At 38.4% G+C, this 14,141-nt stretch overlaps 1 protein-coding gene across 1 annotated transcript in view; it reads right to left on the bottom strand.

Moving 5' to 3' along the window:
• Positions 1–13,716, bottom strand: part of SLC1A3 (solute carrier family 1 member 3) — a 64,355-nt gene extending 50,639 nt beyond the window's left edge. The window contains exons 1-2 of the mRNA XM_054185676.1: positions 13,607–13,716; positions 11,710–11,981 (exon numbers count right to left, since the gene is read on the bottom strand). Of these exons, the coding sequence (XP_054041651.1) occupies positions 11,710–11,890 (181 nt within the window). The 5' untranslated portion in view covers positions 11,891–11,981; positions 13,607–13,716. The remainder of the gene's footprint in view (positions 1–11,709; positions 11,982–13,606) is intronic.
• Positions 13,717–14,141: the final 425 nt, after the last annotated feature.

The raw sequence follows: 14,141 nt of genomic DNA on the forward strand, positions 1-14,141 counted from the left end.
TTGGAAGCCTGTTCCAGTGTGTGACCACCCTCTCGGTAAAGAAATGCTTCCTAATGTCCAGTCTAAACCTCCCCTGGTGCAGCTTTGAACCGTTCCCATGTGTCCTGTCACTGGGTATGAGGGAGAAGAGCTCAGCACTCCCTCTCCACGTCCCTCCTCAGGGAGCTGTAGAGAGCAATGAGGTCTCCCCTCAGCCTCCTTTTCTCCACACTAGACAAACCCGGACTCCTTACTTCAATGCACTTGTACTTGTCATATACTGAGATGAGCTTATTTGGGTGCTAAACAAGGAAGGAACTATTTTTTATTGGGTTAGATTTCTGCCAGATTAGTTCCCTGGACAGCTTTACTGATGTGCTAGATGATGGTGGTGCTGGTGTGATGACAAAGGAGGAAAGCAAATACTTGGGGGTCAAAATATGCAGCCAGAGGCGAAGGTAAGATCGGCTTAATCAATCACAGAAACATACCCTTAAGTAACCAGTCACTCCTCCTGTGGCAATACAGAATTTGAGCTAATACATAGCTTAAACTTCCTTTAATTCTCTTCTTCTGAGGCTGGATTTAGAGCAAATGTTTTCCACACGAACTTGCTTCTCTGTTTCAGACCTGAAGATGACCAAGTATCAGTTGGCTTGATAAACTAGCTGTTATTCATCTACTACAGGGCTCATTTGACATCGACCCAGCAGAGAATTTCATGTGTACAAGTGTATATATTTTTGTGTGGTATATTCCTTCTCTTTTAACTGGATGATGCCACAGCACTAGAGAGCTTAAGGACGTGTGCTCTAAGTAGCTCTTATAGGTGGCTATATTGAAGTGGAATATGGGCTAATTTGGACACAAATGGCTACCTTTCCTTTGCTTGAGAGATATCACGAGGGGAGTCACAGGAGAAGGACTGTAGAAGAACTAGATATCTTAGTCATGATGGGGAAGCAGAAGATCCCAATGATATGATATATTGTGTCATGGGGTGGTTCTAGCAGCAAAGTGAGACCTTACAACTTGAATTAATTCTGTTGGGAAGAATGAACTACCTGGTTTATCTGTATACAAAACACGTATCTTCTTCAGTCAGGATGCACAATACTTAATGTCCATCACCCATGGTAGTTCTGGATGGCACGTACTGATTTGTGGCAGGCCTGACACTTTCTGGGAGTGCTAAAGTTATTGCCTACATGCTGCAGAGTCTACTGTGCATGCACACATGACCACTGAGGCTCTCTGAAACCTCCAGCTATCAAGAAATTTAGCTGAAACTCCCGCCTCAATTAAGCTGTGAAAGATCAGAAAACATCAGGCAAAAAAATCCTCCAATTCCACCTGGACAGAATTCTAAGGCTGTAAAAAGAGACAAGTCCAGAGAAAAGCCAATGTGTAGTGAAGAGCTACACTGATGTCAAAGAGTTGTTCCCTGCATCAGAAGAGAAGTCAGTGTGTTACCTTTGCTCAAGGGTCATGAGAGTGCTACGGCGCTCTCAGCTGCCCTGAGGAGAGACAGAGCCACGGTGCTGCAGTCGCTGTGTGTCTGGAACACCTGCCTCCCGAACCCTGAAGGGACCTGAATCCCTGACGATTCGCTTTATGTGGTGAGAGCTATTATCTTCCCAAAAAATCACACCAGACTTCTAACATCACTATTCAGTTACAATTTGCAGAGATCCAGAAGCATTTTATAGTATTCGTGGGGAGCCTGAAGCTGTAAGGAAGAACTGATGTAACTAAGGAATGAGTAAAATCACTGTTCTATGAGGTACCGCCTAAATGAGGCTGCTTCTTATACCAAATCTGAGGATATAACAGCATCTGAGTGCTGTTCAAAATTTTTTATAAAAATCACTGAAATCTGTCTTTTGCTGCTTCTTGGCTCTAGTGTTACACTGATACATTTTTTCCCTTCTCTCTCAAGTTATTTCGTTCATTTGCCCTTCTTCCCCAATTAGGAGGTAATTCTCTTCCTTTGAGAACATGTTCAAAAGATTGTTCTCCTTTTGTCCGACTTACGCTTCTCTGTTTGCCTTCAAATTTTTTCTTAATTTTTTCCTTGTTTTCCTTGAACAGTTTCTGTATTTATTTATCATCTTTGATTTCTCTTTTGTTGTTATTTATAAGACAAGCAATCGCAGGCCATTCCTGGAGGATATGGAATGAAGAAGTTTTCACTGCTGGCCCTGAAGCAGACTGTTCTTTATGGAATAGGGACATTATTTCTGATTTCATCCTTAGACAAAAGACTTTATTGAAAGACAAACTACTGCTAGTTTATGTACTCTTATTAGTCTCTGAGCTATAGAAAAAATACTTGTGATCCCCAAAATAACAAATAATTCCATAAAAATTCAGGAATTCTCTCTTACTATGCTTAGAAAAAAGATCAGACATTCACAATATATGCCAGATTATTTTTTGTAAAGTAATATTTAGAATTATGGTACCACCCAGTGCTTTACAAAGTTACTGTAATAACTGTTCTTTTCATGCTTGGGTTTACTTTGCTGCTTCACTTTCTTGACTAATGTTAATGTTTTTGCTCGCATAAGGAATAGTTCCCAACAGATAACAAAGCTGCTCTCTTAAAGTTTACATAGTTCCTTTCTTACCTTTACATTTCTTTCTCTCCTGTTTTTCCTCAACTGGAAGCTGACATAGTCCTTAACAGCACTGAATTCTGTTTTTCTCTACTACAGTTTCAGCTGCCCATCTGTATTATTTTGTATTTTTACAGTATAGTAACACTGAGGAATTGCGGTCAATGAGACTGAGATCCCTCAGTGCCAAGAACTTCGTGCAAACATGCTCAGAAAGCAGAGCTCTACTCTGAATAACTTCTAGTTTAATAGAGAGCCTGAGGTTAGACCTTGATAGTTGCCTTTATTTGTTTGGTTTTTTTCTAATTCCACCTTTGACATACACTACAAAGGTTCGTTGTAAGCTTGGCTTCCTTGGTGTGCAGTTTTACACCATCATTTGCGGGACATTCAAATTATGCATTCATATCTCTATGGAGCTAGCCCAACTTCTCATTCCTACAAAACCACCTGTTAATTTAGCTTAGTGGTGATAGTCTAAATCTGTAACTGAGATGTTTGCCACTGAGGATTAAGTATTTTGTTGAATCAAGATATGCCTATGCCAGAACTGTTTGGGTCATGGAACATAACTCACGTGGCAGACTTTGTAAAAGGTTTTAAAGAATCTTTTTTATCCAGTATCTTGCTGACACATGGAAACAACCTGGACAGACTGAGAGGAAGCATTTCCTGTTGCAGAATACAAGATTTTTGCCATATCAGGTGTAAGCACTACCGGAACCCTTTATTTATGTTTGATTTATCATTCAGTGAATTCTCTTGATAAGGATATCAGGTTCATCACTGAAATTCATGGAATCATGTTATGGTCTTTTTAAAAAGATAAGCTAGGATGCTTTCAGCCCCTAGCTGTTTGATTTTTGTTACCTGACCCACTTCATCCCTAAAAACCTCAATATGACTATGAAACTATTCATAAATAAAACCTTCCATCTATTTAGTTTTCTGGTCAAGAGCCTCGTTCAAAACATGAATTTCCAAAAATGTTTTATTTCAGTTCATTAAATAGACTTAACTCATCTGAAGGATATGTTGTAGCATAGATAATTAATTTAGATGTAGCCTCCATATAGGTTATGATACATCTCTTCTCACTGTTAGGTGTTATTCAGAATGGCAGAATTTCCCTAGCTTAAAGGCCACAAAAACGGCAAAGGGAAACTGGCACCTGGAACAATACTTAATTACATAGTAAGTACCCAAGTCCAAATCGTGAGCTTCAGAGTCTGTCTAGATAAAAAAGCTTATTTCTGGAAATCTGTACAGTCAATGGGGACTTGTCTGTTCGTTTTTGGAAGATCCCTCACTTTTCACTGTTCTGCTTGTGTTTTTCTAGGGATTGCCATGACCCAAACAGCTATTTGCCTAATTCCAAGCTAAGTCCTGCGGATCTAGAAACTGAACACAACCAACACATGCAGAGAATCACTTGGATTTGGGATGCCCTGTGTTCCTGTTCTTGCTCAAAGGATTACTTGACAACCTGGGGCTCCCTGTTACAGATAGTGTTTTAGCCATGAGGTTTAAACATCATGCCGCCTTTTGCTCTCTTGGCATATGTATTTGCCTCTAGAAGTCTTGCATTTCCTTCTGCCTATGACACAACTTGGAAAAGGATGGTGGAATTGCATCCTCCTCTAAGTTGCCTTTTGAAAGGAAAAGAGTAAGCCAATTCCTCAAGTGCTGCTGACACCATTCCCAAGGTGAGGGCTCTTGTGCTTCTGGATCTTGACTGGGTGAAAATATCTGGCATGGTCCAGACTCATTCAGAAAGGAGTGGGAGTAGGAATGCAAACCTGTTTGTTTGCTGGGGTTTTTTACCTCCTAGCAAGTTTTAGGCAGTTATGTGCATAGCTTGTGGACTTGTGGTGTTACCCTTTTGAGTCTTCTAGCCCTCGCTCATGCACCAAAAAGACACTCAGCTCTGAGATATGCATCTTCTGTTGCTTGACATCAAAATATATGCAGTAGCCTTATTTATCTACTGCCTTTAGTTAGTACTCCCAGGAATTCCCTGATTAGCGGTCCTGCTATATTCATGCAAAGGCAATTTTATTCTCATTTTAATTTAGTCCTTCTGAACAGTAGACCCAGAGCATTTGCTAGGGCCATTTTGAGGCACCAGCTTATGTTTCAGTGTAAATAATGCTTAACACTTAAGTCCCATCTTTTACAGACTTTTTTTGAATAAGAGAATTTTCAGTTATGCCAAGCTACAGTAAATGGTGAAAACCAAGCACACACTTCCTAACTGTCAAGCTGATTTCCGTTTATGATCTTCTATCCATGCCAATAGAAAATACATAGACATCTCAAATTTCAAGCAAGAAAAGGTGCCTCTTCAGTGTACAGAATTGAACAAGAATTGAAAAGGTGGACATATGGGAGGACAACCACAAAATATGAGTAATGGTAACACTTTCTTATCCTCCTGATTCTCCTGTTATCCTTGTGGTTTTCTTTGCCTCTTTTCCTGCTTTTAACTGTTTTCCTTTTCACTGTTGTACAGTTCACTGGACGTATTATGTTCCTCTTTTGTTAAAAAATGCCTTATAACATCTATCCTCAAAATTGTATGTATATTAAAAAGTTACACACCCCTGGTTTCATCCTGTTGATTAAAAGTACAGTGTCAGTGCAACTTGGGTTGACATAATAAATAGAATAATCTGACTTTTAGTATAATTTCTCTGGAATAATTTCCATTTTTTCTTTCCCTGTTTTCTGTTGTTTCTTCCCAATTCCATATCCTGTATTTTTTTTTTTTTTGTATCAATGACTAATTTAAAACTCCTTGGTCAGGACCCTAGTTGTTTTCTAATATACACAGTAGACACCATAGTATATTCTATGAACAACACAGCTGGGACAAATTAGTATGGGAGGAAGAAATCTCTTAGCTCCTTAGTATTTTTTTAATTTTACACTTACATTGCCTTATTGCTTCAAAGCTCCAGGCTGAACTGAGCTGTAATATGCTGAGGAACAAATATATGACAAAATACGCTAAATCCCAAAGAAGCCGAGTTGTAATTTGAAACTGAATGGGAATGCACACTAGATGAAAGGAATTGGAAGGATGGAAGGAGGATATACACAACTAATGTGACTGCATGGATTATTTTATGTTGGTGGTGGTTCCAGACACCTGATTTTTTTTAACAAGGCGTAAAAAAAATAAAAAAGTCAATATCTTTCAGCTGCTGATCTAGAAGTCAATGCCACAGTACAAATTATCACAATGCCTGCATTTATACCTTACTTTTTTTTGCAGCCTTATTAACATCCAGAAGATCTAATTTCTTTATTTCTCTCTCATTAGTATTAGATTTTTTGTAGAGTTTTTCAAATGTACTTTATCTTGATTCACCTAAAAAGATAAGTATTTTATAAAAACATTTTTTTCTTTGGTATCATAAAATCCCCAGAAGCTTTTAGATGCCTGGTTATTTCAAGAAATTATGTGAGAAATTTCAGCCACATGAATGAAAGTTTCAGGAATTCATAAACAACTGAACATACCACCTTCAGCTACACCTTCATCGTGGCCAACTCAAAAGCATTCCAGTGCAGATGACAACTCATTCTGGCTTTAAAATAGCTAGGGAGCTAGTAAGGATCTAACAACGTTAAACATTTACTCAGCATACAAATCATTGGCACCTTGCTTATGATTTTGTACTGCTCTGCTGTCACCATAGTGACTACAGTGCCTGCCTACTGAAAAGAGGAAAGGACTGGCAAGCCCTAATACTAGTTCACTTGATGCTAAAACCTCTTTTTAGGCCCCTTTGATGCTCAACACAAATTTATATTTTTTTTTGCAGTCTTTGGGATGACCACTGTTACTGTTGTAACATGGCTTTTGATAGCATGATCATCATATTCTACAGGCATTTGGGGAATTTTCTTGTAAAATCTCTGACAAACCACATAAACATCCTAAATGTCTCATGCGGTTACTGTCCTGCATTCCACCCAGGACAGCCTTGAAATCTGTACTGTAAGAAGTGGTATTACATAAATAAATTAAAATTTAATTTCTAGAGAGGTTTGTGAGAGTCTCACCTTCCTTTTTTCAGTGAGTGTATGTTTCTCTGCATTGTTTTGTTGTAGCAAGGCTACATTTAGCACATTTTGTATCTTTACTGTGCATATATGCACAGCTGCTGTCTCCAGAATACACAATTGTGATTCACAAAGTAGCCAAGTTTATTGTTACTCAGTACCACCTATGTCCAACAACCAGTGCTGTTTCATTTCAGTAATACCAGACCGTACATTAACAAATTAAGACTGTGATAATATCATAATTTTATTTTGCAAGTAACTGCTACAGTCCTGTACTGTTCATATTTCGCAGCCTGACTTATATTACTAGCTACTTAATCACAGAACGAAAGCACTTTTTATTTCTATACTTCTTCTGCTTTTTGAAAAGCATCATCTCCTTTGAATTTTTAAGTGTTACTCTGGATCTTACAGTGTCTTTTTATGGTTTTTGGTTGGTTGGTTGTTTTGTGTTGTTTCCCCCCCCGCCCCAAAAAATTGTAACTGTTTCTTAAGTCAAAAAAGAATTCAGGTTTTGCGTAGCAATTTTTTCAGAATATTACTTAGGAAGGTTTTGTCACTCAGTGGGAAAGCAATTGTGCTGGGCAGGCTCTTTAGGCGAGCACTGGGGCAGAGGCAGCCCCTGAGTTCAATGTAAATAGAATTAATTTCTCCTTAGCTGTCCCCAAACTGTCTTGATTTTCTTGTATCTTGATCTTTTGTACGGTACCACATTTCTCCCCTAATTATGTTTTAACATATTCTTTCACCTAGGACCCACCTCCCACAGCTGTTTCTCCTATAGTGATGGATCTTTGCTTTGTTCTCATGCAAATTTTACCAAGGCTGCCTTAGGCACTGTCATCATGTTCATTGTCAGTGTGTAATGGGGTCAAATACTCTTCTCTGGGTATGTCAGCCTCAGTCTTCAATGGATGCAGGGGATCTGACAGTAGTAGAAAAGATGTCACTTCAACACACAAGAGACCGCGTTGTTGTTTTTTTTTTTTGTGGGCGTTATCCAGGATTCTGTCTACCTGTGGGTTACAGACTTGTACCTCTTAGGGCTCATTTTAAACTATTGTTAAACTAAACAGGAGTGTGTTGAGATAGGAGAATCTGCTACTCTGGACAGCTTTTCACTGTTCAGGTATTTTAGGGGATTTTGTGGGGTTTTTGCCTTCTGTATCATAAAGGATCATCTGCAGGCTTTATTTAACTCTTTGCTTTTTTCAGGGTCATGGGGACATTAGCAACGCCTTCATCTCTCCTGTCTTCTTCCTGTACTTCTAACTAGATTTTTTTTATAAAGGTGTTGGAAAGTTTTGGAATCTTATATATGGTGCATGCTGTTGTAGAGCAGATGTTGTATAGGCCAATCTACATCTCACATCTGTTGTGAGATTGCCCGCAATTACAGAAGACTGGGTTCAAGGATACAGCCAGTCTTGAGCTCCCTTCAGTGGACAGGCAACCAGAGAACAGAACTGGATCCATCCCCATCTCCCTTGAATGTCCCAGTGGACAACTGCAGCGTATAACTTCGGCAGTGTAATAAGGATTTTAGCTAATGATTTGGAGCTATAATGGCTTCTTAACGATGCAGAAACTGCTTTTTGTCATACTTGCTCCACAACCTTCCTCTACTTCGCCGAGCCCCTCAACTAAAACAGTATGTCTCTGTGAACAGCTTCTGAGGATCTCTGCTCAGCAGCTCTGTGTGTCTCAATCTTTCCTTCTGTACAGGTTCAGAATCCACAGGAGATTCTTTGGCATTTGGGAGTCCTGCCAGAGTAAAGTCTGGACTCCTGTGGCATTTTTGGAAAATGGGAGGTAAGCAGCAGAGAATCAAGACAGTCTGATGAAGGAAGGGTATCTGAAAGGAAGGCATTTTGGGGACAGGATGATGGAGCTAAGTAGCGTGGGAGAGAGGGCACTGCCTGAGATTTTGCCAGTAATTTGGCTAGCACTTCAAAGTTTGTAAGACTTCCTGCAGATTTTCCATGAGCCACCATGACCCCAACCCTACCTTAAATTGCTCCTGGTCACCGTGACACTCTGAATTTACCAGTGGTCAGCTTCCCAAATTCACCTCACATAATTGGTCTCATCTGTTGGCACCTGCCAAGATCCACTGCAGAAAACTAATTTAATATTTCTAGCTGTACCAGAAGAATCTGAAAAACTGCATCACAACTCACTTATTAACCATGCTTTTCTCGAAGTTTCTTAAAGGACTTGAAAGCAGTTTAGATTTCACCAAAAATAGCAACTGCAGTGATAATGACGATCTGCTGGACAGACCCTGCCCATGCAGAGTATGCACTCAGAAGGACCTTTCCTGAGGGTTTGGGGAAATGCAGAATAGCACGAAGTGATTCTCAACATGAATAACTTCTCGCATATTCATCATTAGGTTTCTAAAGACTAATTGGGTTTGTATTATAGCAGCTAATGAATTCAGTGCAGAATCAGAGTAACAGCAGAAGTTAGGGTAAATGGCTGTATTTTTCCTCTATCATGTGAATGCCAGAAAATCTCTACTCTCAAACAAATGCATGTTGCAGCTACCCACTTCATTACAAAGTGCATGTTTCCACAGACACAAACTCAAGTGCCTGTTATAAACTAGAGTCATGAAATTGGGCTAAGACATATGATCCTATCCACTTAACCTCTACCAGCATCGATCCTGCTCAGCAAAGAAATCGGAAATGCCCTATTAGATAGGCTTATTCATGTCAGTCCCTTGACAAAAGAGGCCTGAAAGAAATGTTTCTGCTCTTTAAAGCTAAAATTCTGTTTTTCCTGAGTTTAGTCTTTATGAAAATTGCTCGACTGACAGAACTAAAAACTGGTGTAATGTGTCTGTTTAGATTACAGCGAGTATTAAGCATCATTTTTTGTAAATGATTCAACCCTGGCCTGAGTATAGTTTGGTTTCCACCTACACTCACATCCAAGCATCTCTGATGAAACAGCCAGTGCTGCTAATTGGTGGGTTAGTTTCGCAATGTTGGTTACTGTTTGCTAGGAAAGTGATCAAGCCCACCGCCTGATTTTCCACAGATCACCAAACTGAGAGATTACAACAATTTAGTCCTTGCCAAACTAGACAGATGGAGTTCAACCGCTGAGTGTTTTCCAAACTCCTTATCCAACTGTTCCCTACTTCTGAATATTTCCACAACAGCAAAAAACTCTTCAAAAAACCAAATTTTACCTTTTTATAAGCCACCAAGTGTGAATTTACTGTTCTAATCATATATATACTGTAAAATTACACCACAAATAAAAAATGTAACAAAATTTTGTAGTATTCTCTCATAGTAATGAGGAGATGTTTTTCCACATATTACACCAGATACGTCTATAGGTTCATGAGCAGAATTTGAGCAGCCAGCTCATCATTTTCATGATTTCCCTAACTTGTGTTCCAGCCTTACTGGTACTCTGCCATTGCTGTAGGTGGCAGTGGAGCTGTGGGCAGATGTTTGTCACTAGTCATCTAAAGCTAATTGGAACATGCAATAACAGTAAAAACGCTTGTCCAGCCTACATTTCTGTTTCCACTTTGCCAAATTTACAGGAGTCACACTGGAGCTAGATGACAGTGAAAAAATTGCAAGAGCACATTGGTCTTGTGCGGTATAGACAGGCAACAATCTAAGAATTGCATTCCTTTGAGGTTGGACAGTATTTCAAAATCCGCATAATTTGTTCTGCCTTTCATGACCACTGTAGAAAAAAACGCTCACATTTTTTACCCCTGATATTAATGGGGTTTTTGCATTGAACAAATTCTAATTTAGGAATTAAAAGCACTTGTGATAAAATACTCTTGATGAATATGAGAAACTCACGTTTCTGTTATAGCAAAAAACTACTTTATTTTACCAATATGCAAATTAATATGGTTGTCTCCCAGAAAAAGACCATCAAACCTGAAATTGATTTAAAAGAACCCTGCAGATGTGGTATCAAGCAACAATAATGCTAAAGCCCTAAAATCTTAGTTCCTAAAAAAGCTGTAGAACCATAGCAAGCAGATTTATATAGATCAGCATTATCAAGGACATTAGGGCCTACATAGGTGTAGGATATATACCCTTAAGTGCTAACATTTGGGTTTTCATGAGCAGATTCATAGAAATTAGAAAATAAAAATGAAAGTGTTACAGTAAAGCCATAATATTCTTGGTCACACCATAAAGAAGGGTATTTCATGAAACACATGGTGTCATTTAGAAAATCTGTAGTTAAGGGAAAATTACCAAAAGTGATTGTGTAATTATATAAAGGAAAACGTGTTTAAAAAATTGTATGTTTTTCTCTGAAGATTCTCTTTCTTATCAAAATGTTTAGCAATATTTTAAATTTACATTTTGGTGCATTCCAAATCTACATGCTGTTTGATGTCCTGGATTCCTCTCCGTATACTGTAAAAAGGCATTTAATCAGGTGCTATCTTGCAGTCCTTTGAATAGGTAGCATTGCCATTGTTGCCCCAATTGCATCTGAAGGATGCATGTGTAAGATTGTGAGTGACTGAGAGAGCATAAACTTGTACTTAGGTTTGATTGGTTTGCTTTTATCAAAGGAAAGCTGAAAAGATTGAGGCTCTAATATATACTTTTGTGTAGAAATGTCACTTCATTTCATTCATTGAGGATTTCTGTTTGTCATTGCAAGGTGTTATTTTTTCATAGATTAGGTAAATGAAAGTTACATCCTGAGCATTCGCGGCAGATGGCTTCCATAGAAAAAGACTTCATTGAAAACATTCAATTCAGTTATTGAATCTGATTCTTTAAGAGAAGAATCCATAAACTAGCTATTTTTTTTTTCACCAAAATTCAGCTGAGGAATACTAGAATAACTAAAATGCCTCTTCCCTAAACTTCAACACGCAGCTGTCAAAGCCAAAACTCTCCAAGCCAGAACATTCTTATCAGTGCAGAAGCATTTGGGATCTCATTTGTAATGCAAATCGCTCAGGCAAATCGTCATTGTCAAATGCACTGGAGAACAGAATATTCCTATTGAACAAATTACTCACCAAGAACCACGGCAACAACGGTGAAGAGCACAAAGGCATTCCTCAATAAATAACTTTTAACATCATCCTTTGTTATGCTCTGCACTTTTTTTTTAGCCAAAAGTGTACGTTTCCGGACTCCTTGTTGAATGCGTTCCATCCTACTTCCAGTTTTTGGCTCTTCTCCGTTACCTTTAGTCATCTATCTTCAAGAAAGTTTTCTTCTACAAATAACTTCTGTCAATATCCCTTCAAAAAATGGAAGACTTTTCTGTGGGAGGTACTAGAGAAACCTGCAAGACAAGAAATACCAAATATTGCAGTAAGATTTTAGAGGAATGATTAGCCATATGTTTGCATGGAAGTAAATATTCTTCATGTTTCAGTAAAACTTACATTATTTGTAATATTGAAGTTGTTGCTTGCAGTTTTTAATAAATAGCCTCAATGACTGTTAAAGAACTCTTTGAAAGAAGGATTACATGGAGTGATCAGATGTGTCCCATGTCTTCAGAGATTAATCTGAATTGCTGTCATGCTGTAAAACCCAGGAGTAACTTGTTTTTGGCAATTGCTAGAGATACGCTAATGTCAAATTGGTACAATCTGTAGAAGCATAAGGTGCTATAATATTTAAAACTATCTGTTAGGCTTGCTTTTCATCTGTTTAGCAGGCCCATTTTATCTGAAAAAAATTCTGGCTCACCTTCACGTTAACCATTGAAGAGAAATATTTTGCTTAAACTGATAGGTTTAAAATGTTCTGCATTTCAGATGGTTTTAAATGGTTGAATGCATTGGCTGAATTCCTCTTTTTCACATGTCAAAACGCAGCAGGAATAGTTTATTTATCCCTCAACCTCTATTTAGAAGATATGCCTTTGACAGTTTTATGTTGATAACGTTCATCTTTGAAGTGTATAAACTATTCAGAGCACATCTGTAAAACATCAGGAGTTATATCCCACTTAGCTTGACGCTTCAGACTGTGATACAAATTCACATTGCAAAGTAATGCTTAGCTTGACCTGACGGCAATTATGGAGATATAATCTGATTTTACAAAATCAAACACTGAATCAACCTTAAAATGTTTTAATATTAAAAATCCTTCACGAGGACATTATTTTTCATTTATTTTTTTTTTTCTTTTTCTTTGGTGGCTGCCTGGTATGAATTCATTTAATAACGGAGCTGCAGAAAGGTTTCAGAAAAATTTTAGACTGAGAATCCCATTTTCGGAGGACTTAGTTAATACACTGGCATGTTTTTATGAAGAAATCAGAAATTAATAAATGGATACAGTTAGATGCTTCCACTGAAATCTCACTCCATTTATACACAGCCCGACTCTAACATCTTACTTTTAATAAATCTAGTGCCCAAAAGTCCTTTTTTTAGGAAACACTTAGAATATAAATACACAGGGTTTTCAAGCAGTCTGTTTTAAAGCAAATACCGTGTTGTAACAAATTAATTTTGATGGGATTTGATTGCTGCTTCTACCATATGTTTCAAGTTTGACGCTTCGGCGCAGTATTGTCTCCAAATTTTAACAGAATGCTACGTGTTGTGCTTCTTTACAGAGAGGAAACATTCTAAGACTGAGCTAGATTTTTAAATTAGTGAGTATTTTAGCTTGGACACGACTACTGTGTGCAAGCAGGGTTTTTTCCAGAGTAATTTGTTTTAGTATTTTGCAAAAAAAAAAAAAAAAAAAAAAAAAAAGATTCGTTTACAGTGCCTTTTCTTTCCAAGATGATTAATGCAGATAATCTGTCCTTTATAACTTAATTCAGATCAAGAAACAACATGGATACAGCCAGAAGGATCGTTACATAGAAGTAACATACAGAGGCAGAGAGTGAAAAATTCAGACTCCCTACTCAGAACCCACCGAATGAAACGATCGTCTCACCTTTTCAGACCTTCGGTTCTCTAGGAACAGGATGGTGGCAGGTAAGGTAGGGGTTTCCCAGCAGATAGAAGCGAGCTGCAGAGTGGAGCGAGCGGGAGACAGAGAAAACTGACAATCTGCATGTGCTCTGGAACGCAGCAGCTTACTATCACCGCAACTTAAGGAAAGGGGAGGAGACTGTTCACCCAACTCTGAGAAAAAAAATAAAAACACATCAGAAGAGAGGGGAAAGCTGAGCTTCTGAATATTGATTAGTCTTGGCACAGTGAAAGCAGGGTCACTTTCTTTGTTTTTCCTTTTAGGCCACTTTCGCGCTTTGTCAGTTCAGCTTCGTTAGAAATGCAAAATCAGAAGCCAGGAAGAACTGGAGGATCGCGCGCGCGCACGCACACACACACACAGAGCAGGGCAGGCGCTTCTTCGTTAGGTATTCCAGACTGGAAATCTGAAAAGCCTAAGCATAATTATATAACACTATTCCTGTGCTTTTTAAAATAAATGGTAAAATGTGCGAGCATGCGAGTTTGTTCTAAAA

This window comes from Rissa tridactyla, chromosome Z (genome assembly GCF_028500815.1).
Source record: "Rissa tridactyla isolate bRisTri1 chromosome Z, bRisTri1.patW.cur.20221130, whole genome shotgun sequence".
Lineage (NCBI taxonomy): Eukaryota > Metazoa > Chordata > Aves > Charadriiformes > Laridae > Rissa > Rissa tridactyla.